This window comes from Gopherus evgoodei, chromosome 4, assembly GCF_007399415.2.
Source record: "Gopherus evgoodei ecotype Sinaloan lineage chromosome 4, rGopEvg1_v1.p, whole genome shotgun sequence".
Taxonomy (NCBI): domain Eukaryota; kingdom Metazoa; phylum Chordata; order Testudines; family Testudinidae; genus Gopherus; species Gopherus evgoodei.
This window is the reverse complement of record NC_044325.1, coordinates 131,705,251-131,726,307: the sequence shown is the minus strand read 5'-3', so window position 1 is coordinate 131,726,307 and position 21,057 is coordinate 131,705,251. Positions and strand designations below refer to the sequence as shown.

General features: G+C 50.9%; 1 protein-coding gene across 1 annotated transcript; it reads left to right on the top strand.

The window, feature by feature from the left end:
• The first annotated feature begins 122 nt into the window (after positions 1–122).
• On the top strand, positions 123–5,313 carry PPIL1 (peptidylprolyl isomerase like 1). The gene is made up of 4 exons (XM_030561103.1): positions 123–270; positions 690–844; positions 2,835–2,903; positions 3,984–5,313. The coding sequence occupies exons 1-4, from the start codon at positions 215–217 to the stop codon at positions 4,202–4,204; spliced, it is 501 nt and encodes a 166-aa protein (XP_030416963.1). The 5' UTR covers positions 123–214; the 3' UTR covers positions 4,205–5,313.
• The last annotated feature ends 15,744 nt before the right edge of the window (positions 5,314–21,057 follow it).

The following is a 21,057-nucleotide window of genomic DNA, read 5'->3' as shown; positions in this document are numbered from 1 at the left end:
TACCGCCCAGCGCGCTGATTGGTGGCTCCCCCTCCCCCCGCCCACTCCCGCCAGTTTCAGACCCTAGAGGCCACTGAAAGCTCGGTCCCCAGCAGGTCCCGCCCCCAGCGCACCCGCCCGCGTCGCAAAAGCGGAGGGAGCGGGTTGGCTGTGACACCGGAGGTGCGCAACGCTGCTGCTCCCCCGGCCGGAGTGTTTCCGGTGTGCGAGCAGCATGGCAGCAGTGCCCCCCGACTCCTGGCAGCCGCCCGCCGTCTCCATGGAAACCACGTAAGGGGCCGCTGGGAGCCTCCATCCCCCCCTGCCCGGGGGGGACGCCCGGGTCTCTTCGCTCGGCCCAGCGGGCGGGTCCCTGGCCCGGTTCGCTCCCGGGGCGGTTTGCAGGCTGGCAGCGGGAGGGGGCGCGTCCGGGGCTCACCGCACGGCCTGCCCCGGCTCCGGCTCCGGCGGGGTGTCCCGCGTGGGGAGCCCCCCGGAGCCAGGCTCGTGTCCGCCCGGGGCGGGGGGTGGAAGTGACCTGCCGGGCAGGGTGGGAGGCGAGCCCGCGGGTGCCCGGGCTCTGAGCCGGCACGATACTGGCCCCTCGCACCGCCCACCCCACAGGGTGTGGCTGTAGGTCTGATCGCCGCTGCCGCCCCTCCCAGGCGCTGGGGAGCCCTGAGCCCTTTCGCTGTGTTTCCCTCCTGCAGCATGGGGACCGTTGTCCTGGAGCTGTACTGGAAACACGCGCCCAAGACCTGTAAGAACTTCGCTGAATTAGCCAGGCGAGGTTATTACAATGGCACAAAGTTCCACAGGATCATTAAAGACTTCATGATCCAAGGGGGAGATCCGACGGGAACAGGTAAGGCCCAAAGCGAAAGTGCGTGCGCTGGGTACACAGCTGGGAGCCTTGTCTGCTCGTCATGGGTGCAGGGGGCGTGAGTGTCTGTGGGAGATAAACCTCCCTGTTGGAGCACGAGCAGCCCTCAAGGAAGCATATGTGCGGTGACGCTTCCTGCTCCAGTGTGTGCCCTCGCCGGCGTCCCAAGGGCTGTCCATCCCAGGGAGCCCAGAGGACTGAAGGAGGCAGAAAATAAAGTGGAAGGATGGCCCAGTGTTTAGGACACTGATATGGGACTTGGGGAAACCCAGGTTCAATTCCCTGTGCCCATAACGATTTCTAGTATGACCTTGACCAAGTCACGTAGGGTAGGTCTACAGGCTGCCTGTAGAGTACAGATAAAAGCACGTCCAGCTAGCCTGTATATAAACAGCAGTGTAGATGGCGAGGCAGAGCTCAGAGTGTCTTACATGCCTGAACCCCTAGGGTATAAACTCTCCATGTTGTCTAAACACCCAAGCAGTGCCTCCCACCTCCACACTGGTATTTCCTGCTGCAGCCTCCTGCTGCCAGAGTCTTTCCCCATTGCAGTGAAAGAGTCCAGCAGTGAAGAAAAGGCTCTGTCGGGTGGGGGGGGACAGTGTGGAAAAGCCTCTGGCAAGGGGGGAGCCTTTCAGTGTGGTATGCAACTATACGTGTAATGCCTATAGCCCACACGCTGCCATTAGTGTAGATGTAGCCTTAGTTGTTCTGGGCACTACCCCAGTTCCAGGATGCACCTTGAGGATCCCAACACCCTCTCCCTTAGTTGTTCTGGGCCTCAGTTCCCCATCTGTAAAATGGAACTAATAGTACGGCCCTACCTCACAGGGGTGTGTGAGGTTAAATACATTACAGATTGTGAGATGCTTTGATTCTGTGGCAATGGGGAACCCTATTAGATTGCATTACCTGGAAGCAGAGTAAGTGCCCAGTGGCAATGTCAAAGTGGCAGCGGCCCCTAACCCCCATGGTTCCAGGTTCTAGACTTGCAGATTCCTACAACATGATTACTAGTCTGTTCTTATTAAGACAGTAAATAACATAATGCCACAATATCAATTCATGGTACACCCAGTCCTTGAACAGTGCAATGCAGTTCTTGTTGCCCCATCTTTAAAAAGATATATTAGAATTGGGAAAGGTACACAGAAAGGCGACAAAAATGATTAGGGGTTATGGAACAGCTTCCGTATGAGGAGAGATTAAAAAGACTGGGACTGTTCTGCTTGGAAAAGAGACAGCTAAGGAGGGCTATGATAGAAGTCTATAAAATCATGACTGTTGTGGAGAAAGTGACTAGGGGAATGTTATTACTTCTTCACATGACATAAGAACCAGGGCTCACCCAATGAAATTCATAGGCAGCATGTTTAACACAAACAAAAGGAAGCATTTCTTCACACAGCACACAGTCAACCAGTGGAACTTGGTGCCAGGGGATGTTGTGAAGGCAAAAAGTATAACAGGATTCAAAAAAGAATTCGATCAGTTCATGGAGGATAGGTTCTTCAATGGCTATTAATCAAGATTGGCAGGGACCAGCCCCATGCTCTTGGTATCTCTAAACCTCTGACTGCCAGAAATGGGGACTGGATGATGGGATGTATCTAGGGTGACCAGACAGCAAGTGTGAAAAATTGGGACGGGGTGGGGGATAATAGGAGTCTACACAAGAAAAAGACCCCAAAATTGGGACATCTGGTCCCTCTACTGACAGCGTGGGTTTTTTGGTTTTGCCCCAGATCCCTAAATGGCCCCCTCAAGGATTGAGCTCACAACCCTGGGTTTAGCAGGCCACTGCTCAAACCACTGAGCTGTCCCTCCTGTGGTGAGCATCACATGTTACCAATAGAACTGAGCAAACCTCATTTCCTAGACTGTTGGCTGGCACTTATATGACAGTGAGCGTGGTCCTGAATGTGTAACATGGCTTTCTGAACTGGCGTATCTGCTTTTCTCCGCTGGGCAGGCAGAGGGGGTGCATCCATTTATGGGAAGCAGTTTGAAGATGAACTTCATCCAGAACTAAAATTTACAGGTAAGTGCCATTTGAGGGACTTGTGTGGGTGTTTTGTTAATCTTGCAGATTGGGCATAGCACCAATTTAGGGCTCAGTCCCACTGTCTTTATGCAGAAGTCATTGGGAGTCTGGGTGGAGTGAGGGCTGCAGGCTTGGTAGCTCTTAATGACAAGTGAAGCATTAAAGAGACTTGACAGGAAGTGAAAAAGTAACAACTAACTAGGGTTGCCATGCGGACAAATAAATGATAACATGGTACCCTCTCCTCCTCAAACAAATGGAATTGAGGCGCTCTGACCCCTAAGCCTGCAGAATTAATGCTGCAGCTGTCCTGTTTTCAGCTAAGTAGTCTCTTCCCAAGGATAGCTATGGAGATAGACGTATCTCATAGAGTTGGAAGGGACCCTGAAAGGTCATCAAGTCCAACCTCCTGTCTTCACTAGCAGGACCAAGTACTGATTTTCCCCCCGATCCCTAAGTGGCCCCCTCAAGGACTGAACTCGCAACACTGGGTTTAGCAGGCCAGTGCTTAGACCATTGATTAACTAGCTCAGTGGTTTAACACCAGCGGAACTCCTTGTGCTAAATCACAAATCCCAAGGGCTGAATGATATGTTTGCTGCCTTTAAAATTATTTCTGTGAATTAAGATAAAGGTCGGCTGGGTTGTTACAAACACAATGTGTTGAACTCGCCTGGGAGTGCAGTGTGGTGATAGGCTTCCTGTGTAATATAATTCAGCTCATAAAGACCTCAACTGTGAGGGCTCCTGGGCCCCATCCTGTTGTTTATACAGGAGTTACAATGCACTGGCGTCCTTATGGGAAAAAATTACAGTACGTGAGTCTCTCTTAATCAAAATTACCCTAGTTAAGCACAGAAAGGATGTTTAACAGGAGTAGAGAATAACTGTAAAGCTTTTTGCTGTATGTTTGATCCTGGTAACTAAGCCATATGACTGGATCCTTAGTTCTTACCAGAAGTAATTGGCTTAGGAAGAGACTGATCTGGTTTTTGGGTTTGGTTTGGTTTTAACTGAAACTGGCTTCAGATCTTTGGTCTAAGGGCAGGTTACTAACTCGTACCCTTTCTTTCAAAGGTGCAGGAATCCTTGCCATGGCTAATGCTGGCCCAGACACGAACGGCAGTCAGTTCTTTATAACCTTGGCACCAACCCAGTGGCTCGATGGGAAGCACACTATCTTTGGCCGTGTTTGCCAAGGGATCGGGGTAGTGAACAGAGTGGGCATGGTGGAAACAAATGCCCAAGATCGCCCAGCAGATGATGTGAAGATTCTGAAGGCTTACCCATCAGGTTAGACCAGGGTCCTCTGCAGTTAATCGGTTGGCACTCTGGTGTGTTAAATCCTGTATCCCCCATGGGATCGTCCTGTCATTCCAGGGAATGTGAGCCAGTGGTTTAGGCCCAGCTTTTACCTACTCTACAATCTATTTGTGGCAGCGCTTTTTTTTAAGTAAAGTGGATTTAAAAATATCTACAGTTAGTTTGCCTAGGAACTAAAACGAATCGGGTTCTCCAAGAGTGCTGGCAGTGCTGTTTCTCCTGAGCTGCCTCACTGGGGAAAGGGTCTCTTGTCAAAGTCTTGTGGCCTGAAATTACCCCTGCTGAACCCTCTTTTGGTTGGTGTGACCAGGGTGCAAGTATCCTTTGCTCTCTGTTCTGAGTGGTAAGGGAACTGTCTCATGCAAAGGCCACACAGAGCAGATTGCTCGCATGCCATGCATACTCACAGCTGTGCTGCAATCCAGTGTGGCTGTTGTACCTCAGCAGCAAAGGAGCAATAACAGCGTTGCAGCACCCTCTCCTTTGAGGGTGAGGGAGTTGACATGTCGAGAGAAGGAAGATTCTAATCAGGAGAGTCTGACAACCTGCATCCTCATTTATTGGCAAACATTGGGCCTAGCCAGCTTGATGGCATCCCTTTTAATGCAGTCTCCGAGCTGGGCAATCAGTGACTGTCTTATCTTTCTAAAAGGCAACCAAAAGGCCATGTTAATCTGTAGGATCACTTGAACCAAGAGTACAGTGGAACATGATTAATGTGCCAAACTGGACTAGGAGAACAGGCAGTGGGAACTTTTTCCCCAGCACCGAAGAACCTATTCCAGCAGGTGGGGCTACCTTAAATGTCATTCATTCATGTTTAGAATGAACTTGTAAGGAGAATCCACAGCTTCCTGGAGAAGAGCAGAATCTTCCATGGTCTCTAGGATATGGATACTGAATCCCCCTCTCTCAGAGAATTGAGTTTCTGTGAAATCTAATTCAGCCCCTGCGCCTGCCCCCCCTCCCGCCCCCCATTAAAGCTCCTTGTTGCAGGAAGACGTGTGCATGCATGGAAGATCAGTGTGCTCTCGTATACTCTTTGTAATACATGGATTTTCTTAAAATAAAGGTCTGAAATGCATTCTGTAGAGAGCATGGTTGCTGATGTGGGGCAGGACTCAACAGTGTCAATGGGCCTGTGACTCCATTGCTTTAATACAACTTCTTTTAAAGTGGAAGAACATTCTCACTGAAATAACGCTTTCAGGCTCTGCCTCAAATGCCACTGAAAGCAGCTCCCACTGCGTGCTTCCCTGCTGGCAAAACTTAATAACTTCTAGGGCCTCTGATTGAAGAGCTTCTCAAAGAGCTTCCTGGGGGACAGCAGTCTCCTGAAGAGAGGCAGGTAAGCAAACAATGACTGGTTTGGTTGAAGGGGACTGCTCTTGCAGTAGGCTGAGGCAAGTTCACTGCTGCTCTGATCTCTGTCCCTGGAAATGCTAACTAGGTAGAGAGGTGTCTGGTTTCACTGGGTGTGCAAAGGTGACTCCTGCAGGGAGCTGGTTGCTCAGAAGAAATCTCTCCACTCACCTGTGGTACCCTGCAAATGTATGTGACTCCTTGAAGGTCCTTTGACTTCTAGCGGGGACTGGTCTTCAGCTGTCCTGTGCCTACTCATCTGCCTTCAGAGCACTGTACGCTTGGCAGGAAGCAAATCCTATCTCCTGCTCGCTGCAGTCCTAATGCAATAGAGCCTGTCAGAGCAGCTGTTGCACTGAACTTTCCCTTGGGCGGCTGGTTGGTTTGGTTCTGCTCGCTGGACACCTGCAGTTCTGGGACCTGGGGAGTTAATGGAGTGGAGTGGATCTGTGTGTGTAAGGAGACAACTGAACAAGGAGCTGGTCCCTTCTTGGGGGAGGGGGGAAGGATGGGGTGCAGGCAGTCTGAGGTGCAGCACAACTAGTCTGCTGTTGTCACAGCTACTCACTGACCTCAGGCTGAATGGCTGGGCACTTTCCCTTAACAGTGAAATGTGAAACTTGACTAATGCATCATTAGGGCTGCACACTAAGCACTGAAGTCCCCGCTGGACCCATTCAACCTCCACTTCCTTATTGGCTGAAGGTGCAAGGCCTTGCACTCAACTCGGTGGCATTTCAGGACTTCAGAAGAGCACTTTGACTCCTTCAGGGAACTGATGGGCAGGATCCCCTGGGAGGCTTATATGAGGGGGAAAGGAGTGCAGGAGAGCTGGCTGTATTTTAAAGAAGCCTTTATTGAGGGTGCAGGAACAACCCATCCTGATGTACAGAAAGAATAGCAAATATGGCAGGTGACCAGCTTGGCTTAACAGAAATCTTCAGTGAGCTTAAACATAAAAAGGAAGCTTACAAGAAGTGGAAACTTGGACAGATGACTAGGGAGGAGTATAAAATTGCTCGAGCATGCAAGGGGATAATCAGGAAAGCCAAGGCAAAATTGGAGTTGGCCTAGCAAGGGATGTGAAGGGTAACAAGAAGGGTTTCTACAGGCATGTTAGCAACAAGGTGGTGGTCAGGGAAAGTGTGTGCCCCCTACTGAATGAGGGAGGCAACCTCGTGACAGATGATGTAGAAAAAGCTGAAGTACTCGATGCTTTTTTTTTTCTTTAAACCTCGGCCTTCACAGACGAGGTCAAATCCCAGACTGCTGCACTGGGCAGCACGGTATGGGGAGGAGGTGAGCAGCCCTCAGTGCTTAAGGACTATTTAGAAGAGAACAGATTAAGGACTGTTTAGAAAAGCTGGACATGCACAAGTCCATGGGTCCAGATCTAGAGCATCCAAGGGTGCTGAGGGAGTTGGCTGATGTGATTGGGCATTATCTTTGAAGCAACCTTCTGACAGCACCTGCTCCGCCAGGTGGAGCACAGCCTGGTTGTATTGATTGAACTATATCAATCAAAGGGGGAATTTGTTGCATAAATGAACCGAGCAGGCTTTCAACTGGAATCTTATTGGAATTTGCTGGTCCTGATTATGAACTCATCCAGCAAAACTATGGATGATGAAGAAAGTCTTTTTAAAAACAATACAGATCACTTATTGTCTGATGTATGTTTGGTGGGGCCAGCAGCTGCCTCTGAAGTTGTAGCTACTGCAGCTGATAGATGTTCATAACCCCTTTCTGTCTAACCTGGACCCTGAAACAAGAGTAATGCAAGTCACTCTCACCGAGTATTACTTGAGGCACTGCTTGAAAAACATGAAATTGTAAATGAAAGATTCCTCCTCCTGCAGCTGTTTATACCACCGCTTAAATGGCTTAATTTATTCTAGCCTCAGTTTTATAGAGAAAATAAGTAATGATGAAGATTATCTAAATCGATTTAAACCTTTATCTAGCTGACAACATCCCAAACAGCTTGAAAAGGATATTTTAAATGTTAAAATTCATAAATGCCTAATACAATTTTGAATAGGAAATCTTCACGTAGGCTGATTATATCGTAGAATAAGAAATCATTTCAGAAGTCCAGCAATAACAGTCAAAATGTCATTGATAAACAATCCCACAGCAAACTAACACTCCCATCATATTTTGAACACAACCATTTTGAAATTCTTAAGGCCATAATCCACTCCAACCACCTCTGCATGACTATAATCCAAGTCACTGGCCTAGGGAGATGTGCCAGGCCGCTCAAGAGAATGGTGCAAAGTCAGTTTGCCAACCAGTTGATCCAGCCGGTTTGGGTTTCCAGATTATCAGCTCCAAAGTCACTGCCTGCTGTGCAGCATTTCTCATCAGGTGGTTTTATTCCGTATCTCTTTGTTGCCCTTTTTCCATTTTGCACTTTCCTTCTGGCCTCAGAGGTACAGGTACAGGCTTCCTAGGCCCCTTCCTCTAACGACCTGGCATGTGAATCCTTGCTTTTCTTCCCCTGGACACATTGCAGAGCCATCTTCAGTGACACTGAGCAGCCCCTCTCTTGGCAGTCTCGGCCAGGTGGCTCTGGGGGATGTGGTGAGGGGGTCCCTGCTGGGCAGGGCTGCGAAGGCTGCCCTAGGGGTGGGTAATCAGAGGCCTTTGGTCTCCAGGGCTGATGAGGCGGCTCCTTTCCCAGCACCACATTCACTCTAAAACATAGCGGACAGTAGGGAGGAGCAGGGGAAGGATCCCACAGCTTGAGATTGGAGCAGCTCTGTCTATGAAGCCCTGCACAAGCAGAGCCCCTGGGCATCCAGCCAGTCTCAAATGTGCCCACTAGGGACCAGTGTCACTCCACAGCTGCTGTGCTGGGGATGAGGACTGCAGGAGCCCAGGGGACAGAGCTCCAGAGAGGAGAGTGGGGCAAAGGGCCCAGGCTGGGTGTCTGGGAAACTTGCCCAGGGACTAATTCTCAAGTCACTTCCAGCTGGACCAGCCCAAGCATGGCCCAGGGGCTAACAGGGCAGCGGTGCTTTGTCTGCCATACGAGCAAGCCCTGGCCTGGCTGTGGGAGGGAGCAAGCCTGAACTGCAGCCAGGCTACTTAGGGAAGATGGAGCAGAGCATGCTGGGACATGTCACCTGCACAGGGACCACGCTGGAGCAGTGCAGCCTGGGAACCGTCGACTCCACAGGGACCACGCTGGAGAACTGCAGCCTGGAAACTGCAGAATCCACAGGGAACATGCTGGAGCAGGGCATGCTGGGGTGTGTAGTCTTGGTACTCCCGGCTGGCATGCTACACACAGGTTCAGGCAGCCCCCATGTGGCCACCCTAATGATTATGAGCTCGGCCCCAGAATCCTGCCATTTTTTAAAAAAAAGACAACACTGTGTTTGGATTAATGAACTGCCCTCTGCCCACTAGGTGTCGGGGCAACAAGTGTCACCAGTTCCCTGCTGCACAGCGCAAGAGGATCTGCCCCCCACTCACTGCTGCCTGATGGGGCAGAGCCACCAGCTCCTCTCTGCCCTCAACTCATTCATTGTGTTTCCCCCTCCTCCACCTGCAGCTCCAGAGGCTCCCCTCCCTGCCTCTTCCCCCACCAGGGGTTGCAGGGAGGGGGAGAAGACTGATCCATTACTCGTGGGAGGGGACAGGGAGCAGGGCTGCACTGAGCGGCTGAGCTCTTTCTACTTCCCCCTCACCTCCCGTGAAAATGATGTCAGCTCCTGGGGTGGGGTTAGAGCACTGCCTGCTTCCTACAACAGCCCTGATTGGCTGCTCTTTCCATAGAGATGGGGCAGTGGGGGTTGCAGCCAATCAGGAATTTTCCCCCAGGCAGGGGTAGAATTCCACAGGGCTGGAGCTTTACAAGGAGAGGGGTGTTATATTCCCACACACAAGTTAGGTGAAAACATAAACGCTCTGACTGGAAGGTTACAACGTAACAAGAGCTTGTGCCCTGGAATTGCAAACGATAGCCCGATCTGCCTGCTTTCACATATCTATAAATTGTTCACTAAAATAATAACAAATCGACTATCATGAAACCTGGATGAACAGCAACCTAGAGAGCAGGCTGGCTTTCGAAGGAATTATAGCACGATAGACCACCTCTTCATTCTAAACCAACTACTAGAGCGTTCAAGAGAATATAAGTTCTCTTTATGCATTGCCTTCATGGTCTGAGAAGCTGTTCGACAGCATAGAGACTAACACCGTTCTTGAAGCTCTTTCAGAAAGGCATCAGCGCAAAATACATTACTAAAGGAAGCGAACTCTGGCTGCAGCACAGACAGACATATTGCTGTTTGATACTCCCCTCCAAATCCCCATTGAGAAAAGTGTGAAACGAGATACAGTTTCACCAAAATTATTCACAGCCTGTCTTGCATTGGTTTTTCGATTAGCAGACTTGAAAGGTGGGATTAATATCAACGGCGAGCGGCTAAATCATCTCAGGTTCGTAGATGATATAGTGCTGATATCCGAAAATACAGCCCAGCTTGAGAGAATGCTTAAAGAACTGAACGTGAAAAGTAGTCAAGTCTGATTAAAAATGAATCAGTCAAAAATGAAATACATGAGATCAGATGTTCTGCCAAGAACCCAAATAACTCCTGGAGGAGAGCAGATCCAAGAGGTTGATAAATACGTTTATTTGGGCCAGGAAGTCAACATGCGCCATGATCAGAAAGGTGAACTGTCGCGCAGAAAAAAAGCTGGATGACGTGCATTCAGTGACGTCAAGGACATCTTCCAAGGAAAGATCAGCAAAACAACTTGTGCAAATTTTTTCAGTTCGACCGTGCTTCCAGCGATGTTCTATGACAAAGATTGAAGAACGTCAACTGTCTGTCACACAGAGGGATCTGGAACAAACATTTTGGGGCATTTTGCTCTGCAATCACATCCCCAACAAAATAATTAGGCAGCAGTCTGGAGTGTGAGACGTTGTTGTTGAAAGCAGGCTCAACAAAATGTGGTGGGTGGGACATGTGGCCTGACTCGGCGACAACAGATGGACTGCAGCTATATTCGAGTTGTATCCACATGAACAGAAACAGCCACACGGTCAACCTCCAAAGAGGTGGGATGATTTCCTAACAAGGAGATATGGACAAGCGTAGCGAAGGATGGCCGGAGCAAGAGAAAATTGGAAGATGTGTTGTGATCGGCTCAGTCTCAACTGATGAAGGACCGACAGTCTGCGCAGCACTCAGGACCCAAACACAGAGAGAGACAAAGCAGGCTGCTCCCTAGGGCATGAGGTCCTACTCAGCCCACCTTCTTTTAGGCTGGCTGACTGCAGACTGAAGCTTGCTGCTAGGCCTGGATTCCATTCTGCCCTACAGAGCCCCCGAGCCTACAGGCAGGACCAGGAACCATCCCCCGCTCTGCAAATGATTACCTTGCAATTCCAGCACAGTACTCAATACACCACATCAGCGACGCTGCCCCTCGTGGCTGGTCTCCAAGAGTATGTGACGCCATTGCAACTCTTTGCTCCTGCAGCACAAGCGGCAGCAGTTCATATTCTGAGTGCTGGCTTCCACGTTCAGCTGCTCAGTAACAACCTGCAGTGGTGCTCCCCCCCACGTGCTGTGGGACCCCTGCATAGGCTGTGCACAGCTCAGTGCAAGGTGGCACGTTGCATGGTGGGACTGTGTGGGCTGCCCGTCCAGACGGGGGGAGCTGCAGCATCGACTGCTCCATTTGGATCCACATCTAGCACTGCATGGGGGCGATCTAGTCTCCGTGGGCCACCTGCCTCTATTAAACACAAGGCTGGCTCCGATTTGAATCTCTGTTCAGTGCCATTCCCAGTAAATGGCCACCGTGTCCCTAGTTGTGCAAAGTTTGGGTGCTCCCCAGTGGAAGAAAGTTCCGTGAAAAGTTTTCCACCTCCCATTGCTTTCTGTAGCTGACAGGGACAGAGGACACCAGTGATACCAAGCGAGGAATAGATGTAATTTGTAGCTCTACGTGGGGACAGAGGCAATAAATTGCTTGAGATTTAAACTAATCTCCTATTAGTCAATTTGCAGCATGAGGAGCAGAACTCAGTCACTGTGCTGCAGCATAAGACAGGGAGAAACATGCTGTCCACGGCTGCCTCACCCCCAAGCTCTCACGCTCCAGGTCCCTAGGCTGCCTGCAGTGCTTTGTGGAGATGCTTTTCAGCAGTGAAGCACTTGTCAGTCTCCAAGCAGTGACACTGGCAGCTGGTGCTGGCTCAGCCCAGGCTGTTTGTTGTGTGGTTTCCAGAGGTGCTGGAGCTCCCCTTGCGGAAATCAGGAAGAGTCATAGGCGCTCAGCACTTCCGGATGATGGAATCATAACTGCTCCTCTGTGTGTCATAGGCTCCATCCTGCTAATAGCTTACGGGGAGTCCCTTTGTAGCTCTTGTGGTGGGTGCTTTGGGAGCACAGGGATTAGCGGTCTCCTCCTGCTACTGCTGGCTGTCCTGAGTGGCTATGGTGACAATCCCTTAGCATCCCAGGATTTGTTATAGTAGTTCATAAGACCATAAGAATGGCCCTTCTGGGTCAGACCAAAGGTCCATCCAGCTCAGTATCCTCTTTTACAACAGTGGCCAATACCAGGTGCTCCAGTGGGAATGAACAGAACAGGTAATCATCAAGTGATCCATCGCCTGTCACCCATTCCCAGCTTCTGGCAAACAGAGGTGCCCATCCTGGCTAATAGCCATTGATGGACCTAACCTCATGAATTTAGCTAGTTCTGTTTTGAACCCTGTTATAGTCTTGGCCGTCACAACATTCTCTGGCAAGGAGTTCCACAGGTTGACTGTGCATTGGGTGAAGAAATACTTCCTTGTGTTTGTTTTAAACCTGCTGCCTATTAATTTCATCAGGTGACCCCTGGTTCTTGTGTTATGCAAAGGAGTAAGTAACACTTCCTTATTTACTTTCTCCACGAGTCATGATTTTATAAATCTCTATCATATCCCCCCCCGTCATCTCTTTTCCATGCTAAAAAGTCCCAGTCTTATTAATCTCTCCTCATACAACAACTGTTCCATACCCCTAATAATTTTTTTGCCCCTTTCTGTACCTTTCCCAATTCCAATATATCTTTTTTAAGATGGGGTGACCAGATCTGCCCACAGTATTCAAGATGTGGGTGTACCATGCATTTATATAGAGGCAATATGATATTTTATATCTTATCTATCCCTTTCTTAATGATTCCCAAAATTCTGTTTACTTTTTTGACAGTCGCTGCACATTGAGTGGATATTTTCAGAGAACTGTCCACAATGACTCCAAGATGTCTCTCTTGAGTGGTAACAGCTAATTTAGACCCCATCATTTTATATGTATAGTTGGGATTATGTTTTCCAATGTGCATTACTTTGCATTTATCAACATTGAATTTCATCTCCATTTTGTTGCCCAGTCACCCAGTTTTGTGAGATCCCTTTGTAATTCTTCACAATCTGCTTTGGACTTAACTATCAGTTTTGTATCATCTGCAAATTTTGCCCCCTCACTGTTTACCTCTTTTTCCAGATCAGGAATATGTTGAATAGAACTGGTGCCAGTACAGACCTCTGGGGGACACCACTATTTACCTCTCTCCCTTCTGAAAACTGAACTAAACTAAAACCCGTTTATTCCTACCCTTTGTTTCCTATCTTTTAACCAGTTACCCATCCATGAGAGGACCTTCCCTCTTCTCCAGTGAATGCTTACTTTGCTTAAGAGCCTTTGGTGAGAGACCTTGTCAAAGGCTTTCCAAAAATCTAAGTACACTATATCCACTGGATCCCCCTTGTCCATATGCTTGTTGACTCCCTCAAATAATTCTAGTAGATTGGTGAGGCATGATTTCCCTTTACAAAAACCATGTTGACTCTTCGCCAACAGATCATGTTCATCTATGTGTCTGATAATTCTGTTCTTTAGTAGAGTTATAACCAGTTTGCCCAGCACTGAAGTCAGGCTTACTGGCCTGTAATTGCCAGGGTCACCTCTGGAGCCCTTTTTAAAAATTGGCGTCATATTAGCTATCCTCCAGTCATCTGGGACAGAAGCTGATTTAAGTGACAGGTTACCAACCACAGTTAGTAGTTCTGCACTTTCACATTTGAGTTCCTTCCGTTCTGTTTATAAATCTTTACGGGTGGCTGGAACAGCCACTCCCCAATCACTTCCTTGGCCCAGCAGCCGATGGAAAGGCAAATGTTTAGAAAATCGCCCTTAATTTTATGCCTCTGCTGTATCTCTCTCTCTAGTTCTTTTCAGTTCCACTCAGCTGAGCATAAACCCTGCAGATTTCAAGCTTCTGCAAGAACTTAGAGCAGTGGTCCCCAACGCTGTGCCCGTGGGCGCCATGGCGCCCGCTGGGGCATTTATATGCACCCGCCTAGTGCCCAGCAGGGGAGAGAAGCCGCGGCCCCGCACCTGCCAAGGACAGGGAACTCCAGGGCCCGCAGGCTGTGGGCGCCGGCGTTCTCTGTCCCTGGCAGGTGCGAGGCTGCGGCTTCTCTCCGGCTTCTCTGGGGCTGCAGGCTGTGGAAACCGGTGTTCTCGGTCCCCAGCAGGTGCGGGGCCGCAGCTTAAGCTGGAGAGAAACCACGGACCTGCACCTTCCGGGGACAGAGAACTCCAGGGCTGCAGGCACCCATTCTATGTAAACAGTAAAACCTTTCAGGCCACCCTTAGAGAGGTCAAAGAGGAAACTTTTCCCCCTTTGCAGGTCCTAGAATCATAGAATATCAGGGTTTGGAAGGGACCTCAGGAGGTCATCTAGTCCAACCCCCTGCTCAAAGCAGGACCAATTCCCAACTAAATCATCCCAGCCAGGGCTTTGTCAAGCCTGACCTTAAAAACCTCTAAGGAAGGAGATTCCACCATTTCCCTAGGTAACCCATTCCAGTGCTTCACCCTCCTAGTGAAAAAGTTTTTCCTAATATCCAACCTAAACCTCCCCCACTGCAACTTGAGACCATTACTGCTTGTTCTGTCATCAGGTACCACTGAGAACAATCTAGATCCATCCTCTTTGGAACCCCCTTTCAGGTAGTTGAAAGCTGTTATCAACTCCCCCCTCATTCTTCTCTTCTGCAGACTAAACAATACCAGTTCCCTCAGCCTCTCCTCATAAGTCATGTGCTCCAGCCCCTTAATCATTTTTATAGGTCGCCTGTAGCAGTAATAGGAGTCAGGATCTGTTTTAGATCTCCATAAAGCAGCAGCAGCACAGAGCCCCCTAGCACCAGGCCAGGGCATTGGGACTCAGGATTTCTAGATTCTCTTCCTGTTTCTGGCAAGGGGTGCTATCTAGTATTTAAGAGACAGAGATAGTGTTTAGGGTGGGGAGATCTGGCTGGGAAACCAAATTTCAGTTCCACAAACACTGGAGTTTTGGGACATTTTTCCATCCTGCCTCTGAGCCCAGCCTCAGACCTTCACCCATACCAAACCATTTCCACAAGTTTAACAAATCAGCAAATTCCAATAAAAAATGTTTTGGTTGAACTTTTCTATTGAGCTCTCTTTTGGGGTTCTGTATCCAGCCTTGAGAGGGGAGTGGATAGAGCAGTTAGTGGAGGGAACCAGCGTTTTCTTTCCTGCTCCATCACTGACTCAGTAGGGAACTTTGCTCAAGACACCTCCCCTCTCTGTGCCTCAGTTGCCCTATCTGTAATATGGGGTTAATAAGACCAAGCTCTCTCTCCCCGGGTATTAGTGAACCTAAATTCACTTTCAAAGGGCTTTGAGATCCCTTGAGAGATTCAATGGAAATGTCAGTTATTACATCCTTGCCTGGAGACCTTCGCCTCATGACAGTCAGGGCATCTTTAAATACCAGCTTAAAATAAAAAAAAAAGGTGCCAAATTCTACTATGCAGAAGAAAAATTAAATTCCTGGCTCTGCTCACCTCTGCAAAAGGAAGGAAACTCTGAGGTAGGAATAATAAGGATTGTGATAATGACTTACCTTTATATTCATCCAGAAGGCTTTGAAAACGCTTTCCTACTTTACAGACTAAATATAGAAATTGCTTCACCCATCACTGAAATGCAGCTGCCTCTGGGAGAACACAGCAGTTGTTTTGATGGCACACAGACACTCTGCACAGTGATGCAAGACTAGCTGAGGCTGGCAGGGGGAATTTAAAAGTCAGATCCAAACTCCCTGCTTTAGACCCAGGCCACAGTGTAAACCCAGATGCACAATGTGAATTCAGAGCGAAGCATCACCACAGATTTCAGCCTGATCTCAGCACTCTCATGGGTTGGCAGGTTGAACTGCAGTTTTAACATTCTTCTTTACAGGAATTTTTCCCAGGTGAACACCAACTGGGCCATGGGATTGGGGATCCAATCCAAATTTGGGTGAGGCCAAGGCTTGAGGTGGAGGGTTTGTGTCTGGAAGGGTCAAGCACTAATATCGCCCAGGTTGTCCCAGCCAGACTGCCACCATCTTGGGCCGAGGATGGCTGGTCTCATGGCATTTTGGCAATAGCCAAAACAGAGCCTGAAAACTGGTTTCTTCTGGTGTTGAATCTAACCCAGCTACAGGGTTTCATTCCAGGGGGAGCAGAATGTGACCAGCCTCATGGGATTCAAAGTGGCTCAGGTTCAAAGTCCTGCTGTTGGCTCCACTTTCATACTTGTAGGTGACCTGTGTAGTGGTGCAGAGCTGCTCTGCTAACTTACCTTGGCAACCAGACCCGATGGCTCTCATTAGCTCCAACTCATGAGGATAAAAGTTTGACAGTCTTGCTACTACACCGGAGAGCTGAAGTAGGCAGGGCCATGTCCCATCCCATACCTGGATGTCATGTCATCTATTCAGCGGTGGCACAGAATTGTTCCCAGTAGTCTATTCTCCATTCCACCTTCACAAGGGTGGCCGATTTCCCCCTCTTCCTAGGCTGAATGTCAGCTCTTGCTATTGGTTGTGATATTCAGTCCAAATGTTCTTGTTCTTTTTTCACCCCACTGCTCCCAGTTAGTTCCAGCTTCTTGTGCCCCCCTAAACAATTCCCCTCCCTACTCCAGCAGAGATCTGCAGCAAGTTAATCATCCTAGAGACAAAGCCTGGGAGAATAAAGGCTTTTGGTAAACAGAACAGCCATTAGCTGGAGTAATTGTTGGAGTTATTTTAGGCGTTGGTTCAATTAAATAATAGGGAAAACACAAGCAAAGGACTTCAAGTGCCACATCTGGCTGAGCGCTGGAATCTGTATGTAGCTGATTCCTCATGTGGGGAATTTGGGAGGATTAGAAGGTGGTGATAGCCCAGGCTGACCCCCGAGTGCAGGACAGCTGTGCCTGGCGGAGAGCTGCAAAGTGCAGGGAAAGCTGCTCAGACGGGGCACCAGGCTGCCAGTTGGTCACAGCAAGTTCACCAGCCCTCCTTGGTCACACTTCTGCCCCCGAGCTCGGTCACGGTTAAGGGTTACTTAGTGCTAATTCAAGGTATGCCCTGAAAAAGGTCTGGGTCCGATGCCCATCTCCCTGACCCTGGTTTAAATCTAGAGTAACCCCACTGGGCCCGATGCCCATCTCTCTGACCCTGGTGTAAATCAGGAGTAACCCCACTGGGCCCAATGCCCCATCTCCCTGACCCTGACGTAAATCAGAAGTGACTCCCCTGAAGTCAGGGAGTTACATTGCTGTAAGGCTGGGTTGATAGGAGGCCCAGGCCGGGTGTGTCGGGATCACCTGGTGACGTGGCAGGGATGGGAGGGGTCTCAGCCAGTGGGTGGGACATGTCCAAAGTGGGGCACCATGGGGCAGGTCACCAGAGACATTCTTCAGGCTAGTTGCCAGGAGGAGGCCTGGGCTCTCCCACAGGGTGTCCAGCAGGAAAATCAGGGTGCGTTTGAGGAGGACTCACTGATGGCAAAATTCCGCACTTGCTGGCTCGTGGCTGCCCCACCCTGACCCCAGCCTGCCTGACTGGCCACTGGCTAGCCCCTCCCCCCCCGGCTCCCTCACAGTCTGCCCTGTGTCCCAGGGTTGGACCGTCTGCGGGTGGCACTGAGGGCCTGCCGTGAATCCTGCCCGGCTCAGCCTCTCCCCAGGGGAGAGCCAGCTGGGCGGGTTTCCCTCTCCCAAGGCTCATGCCCTGATGCTGGCCTGTTCCCTGCCCAAGCTGAGGAGAGCAGATGCTGACAGCCAGCAGGTGCAAGTCTCTGTCACTATTGTTAGAATGCAAACTCCATTCTGCCACTAACTGGTGTCAGTCCCCCTGAGCAGTAGGTCAGGGCAAGGTTCACTGGGCCAGATCCCCAGTGGGTGTAAATGGGTGCAACTCCATTGTCTTCCCTGGAGCTCTGCAGACATTCAGCAGCTGAGAGTTGGGGTCGCTCCAGCACATCAAGTCCTCCATCGAACTCATTGCGGTCGAGCTGGTTTCTCTGCATGCTGGTGCACAGCCATGCTGCGGCTGGAACTACTGCTCGCCGGTTACGGACCAGCTCCTCAGTGGGTAGAAACCCACACAGGTCCACTCCTTTGGATTTACACCCGCCGAGCAGCTGATCCTTCTGCCCACAGCGGTAAGATCTGGAGGTCTCTGGTTTGTAATATACGTATGAGCATGCCAGAGCCAGCGCCAGAGACTGAGTGTTTTCATTTCATCCAGTGAATAATGCATGAGACGGCCGATACCACAATATTTCTCACACAGCAGAGCCAGTGCCACCAGCTGATCTGTATATGCAGAACATATTAATAATGGCACACTGCAACATGTGTGAGACTGTCCCTGGGCATCCCTGATGCTGGCATTCACCCTTCTGGCGCATCCAGCCGACCTTCAGTTCTCGCCAGCTGGCTTCTAACTAGGGAGGGCTCACGTAATCGAAGATTATTTTTGATCTGCGATTACGTGAGCCCTCCCTAGTTAGAAGGATACACATACCCACACCAGAAGGATACACACGTGACCCCAAAATGAGAGACTACATTCCACAGGGGAGGGATCCATGCATGGTCACAGACCCACGTCCTATATTTCATAGTGGAAGGACACAATGCCCACAGAATTAGGGAGAAGTATTTATTATTCGGATTACAGTAGTGGCCAGGGGTCCAACTCAAGGATCGGGCCCCAGTGAGCCAGCCCTGGCTGTGTTCACAGATGTACTGGGCAGAGGCTGCCTGTCCTGGAGAGCTCACAGGTCTCGGTAGAAATAAGGTTGGTCACAGACAGGGAGGGAGAAGGGCCCGGTTCTGCTTGCCGGCCCCACTGGACTGCTCTGAGGAAGGGCCCAGACTCTTTCAACCCCAATGACTCCAGTGCAATGACACCCATTTGCATCTGCCCACGACCTATAGAGAGGAATTCACCAGAGTGACCACAAAGCCTGGGCTACGCCGAGCCGCAGGGCAGCACATTAGTGAGAAAGATCCGTTATATTCAGAGGAGAAACCCTCCCCCTCCCCCAGGAAGCTGGGGGATCTTTTTGACCCTATCACACTTATTAGTGCTTCTGTGGCACTTCTGTCATCCTCAGCTGTAAAGACCAGAAGCAGGGCCCCTGGAGAGGGTGGAAACAGTCAGAGCACGAACCCTGCCACTTTTGAGTGGTGCGGCAGCCCACGAGCCCAGCCACGGCCAGGTTTGCCTTGCCCTGCACATAGCTGGATGAGAGAAGGGGCCTCACCCAGTCCAGCCCAGCCCCGCTCCCAGGCTGCCCCTACTGGCACAACCCCCTGTTTAGGCCCAGAGTGAGACTGGAACCGGGATCTCCAGTACTGAACGCATGCGCTGCTACTGCCTGACTGCTAGAGTCACCAAGGGGGCTTGGCTTTGCACTACCCAACTCCTACGGGCTCGGCTGCCCTGTTGGATTCACAGGCTCCAGTCAGGCCTGCAGGCGCCATGTGCACTGCATGGGGAGAGCCAGGCACCCCAGAATGGGCACCAGAACAGAATGCCAGCCTGCTGAGCAGGCCAGGGGTGACAGGCAGAGGGAGGGGATGGGGCTCAGGACCCAAATCCACAAAGAGACGCAGACAGGCAGGAGGGAGGCGCCAGTCTCTGCTCAGCCTTCTCAGCCGTGAACCGTCCTGGATTCAGCTACCTCCACCAGGCCAGCCCTTTCTGTGAACAGCCAGTGCCCAGCCAGTGGGCACCAAGCCACTGAACACCCAGCCAACGGGTGCCCAGCTGGGTTCAAAGTCCTGCTGTGCCTGATCTGGAGCAGGGACTTTGGTCTCCCACCTCCCAGTAGAGGGCCCTGCCTGCTGGGCTGAAAGCGTCTCTCCAGGACTCCTGCTGAAGCTGTTCTGCTTTCTATAACAAGTTACATGTTCAGTGGCTCTGCAGTCGGGTAGCGCAGGCACCCCTGGGCAATGGGGGCATGTCAGGTTCAAGTCCCTGGAGGTAGGGTGCCCCTGGCCAAGTCAGGCAGAGCAGGGTTCTAAGCCTGCATCTCCCACATAGTGTGGGGGAGTGCCCCAACGCTGCCCCCCACACCGCTCTGTCCTTGTGTAACACCCACAGACCCCAGTTGTTGACGGGCGGGATTGAACCTGGGGCCTCTGGAGTTTAGGTTAGGAGCCTCTACTGCATGAGCCAAAAGCCAACAGGCTCTTAGCGACGGCTGTGTAGAGCAGACTTGTTAATCTCTTTCTCTCCGTGGGCTCAGTGCCACTAGATGGGACGGAGCACCACACCCAAGAGGCATGTGGGTTACACTTGGCCAAGCTCCAAGCACACCTGCCGGATAGGGGGCCACTGATGGATTCCTACAATACAGGACTTCTGGAACTACATGACCCCACCCCTGGCAGACTGGTCTCACACATATGGGGGGAGCAGAGAAGCACATGCTGATCAATGGGGCCCTCAGTGCATCCCCAATGGCACTGGCCAAAGCCACGCTGGGTTTTAGATCAGCACTGGACAAGGACAAATCTTAGGAAACCGGGGCTGTCCGGCTTCAAACCGGCTGCAAGGCCTGGGCCTGCTCCCAGCTGGACTCCCATCTCCCTGGTGAGACAGGCGAGCAATGCCTGGCGTGAGAATCCTGTGGGCCACACCTAGGCATGAGCCAGGCTGCCAAGGAGCTCACTGCTGGTGGGCAGCGTCAGGACTTAGACAGCGCTGCCCGGCCTCTGGTGGACGCTGGGCACCCACGGGTCCGGCAGCAGCTGGCGGGGTTGTGAGGGAGTCTTTGGTGCCACAGGTTGGACGTAGGCATCACAGCAGGCCAAGGGCAGAGTCCAGAGTGCAGTGGCCTGTGTCCAATAATGGCCAATGTCAGATGCATCAGAGGGAGGTGTAGCTAGTGCTCCCACACCCTCTCCCGTAACACACCTGGCTGGGCACACGATCCCTGGGCAAGAGCATCTCCTGCTCCTCTTCCTGGGTGTGGAGCTGGGAAGGGAAGGACCCACTTGTGTGGAGGAGCTGGTCTGTGGGCACAGAAGCAGCAGCAGGGGGAGGAGATGGTGCCACCCTGAGGGTCCTGGCCATGGTG

What these genes read in the sequence shown, in the direction of transcription:
- PPIL1 (XM_030561103.1), top strand. Translation starts at nt 215, where the DNA reads ATGGCAGCAGTGCCCCCCGACTCCTGGCAGCCGCCCGCCGTCTCCATG. An exon ending in GCCGTCTCCATGGAAACCAC is followed by an intron (nt 271 to 689) that starts GTAAGGGGCCGC and finishes TCCCTCCTGCAG; the next exon opens with CATGGGGACCGTTGTCCTGG. An exon ending in TCCAGAACTAAAATTTACAG is followed by an intron (nt 2,904 to 3,983) that starts GTAAGTGCCATT and finishes TTTCTTTCAAAG; the next exon opens with GTGCAGGAATCCTTGCCATG.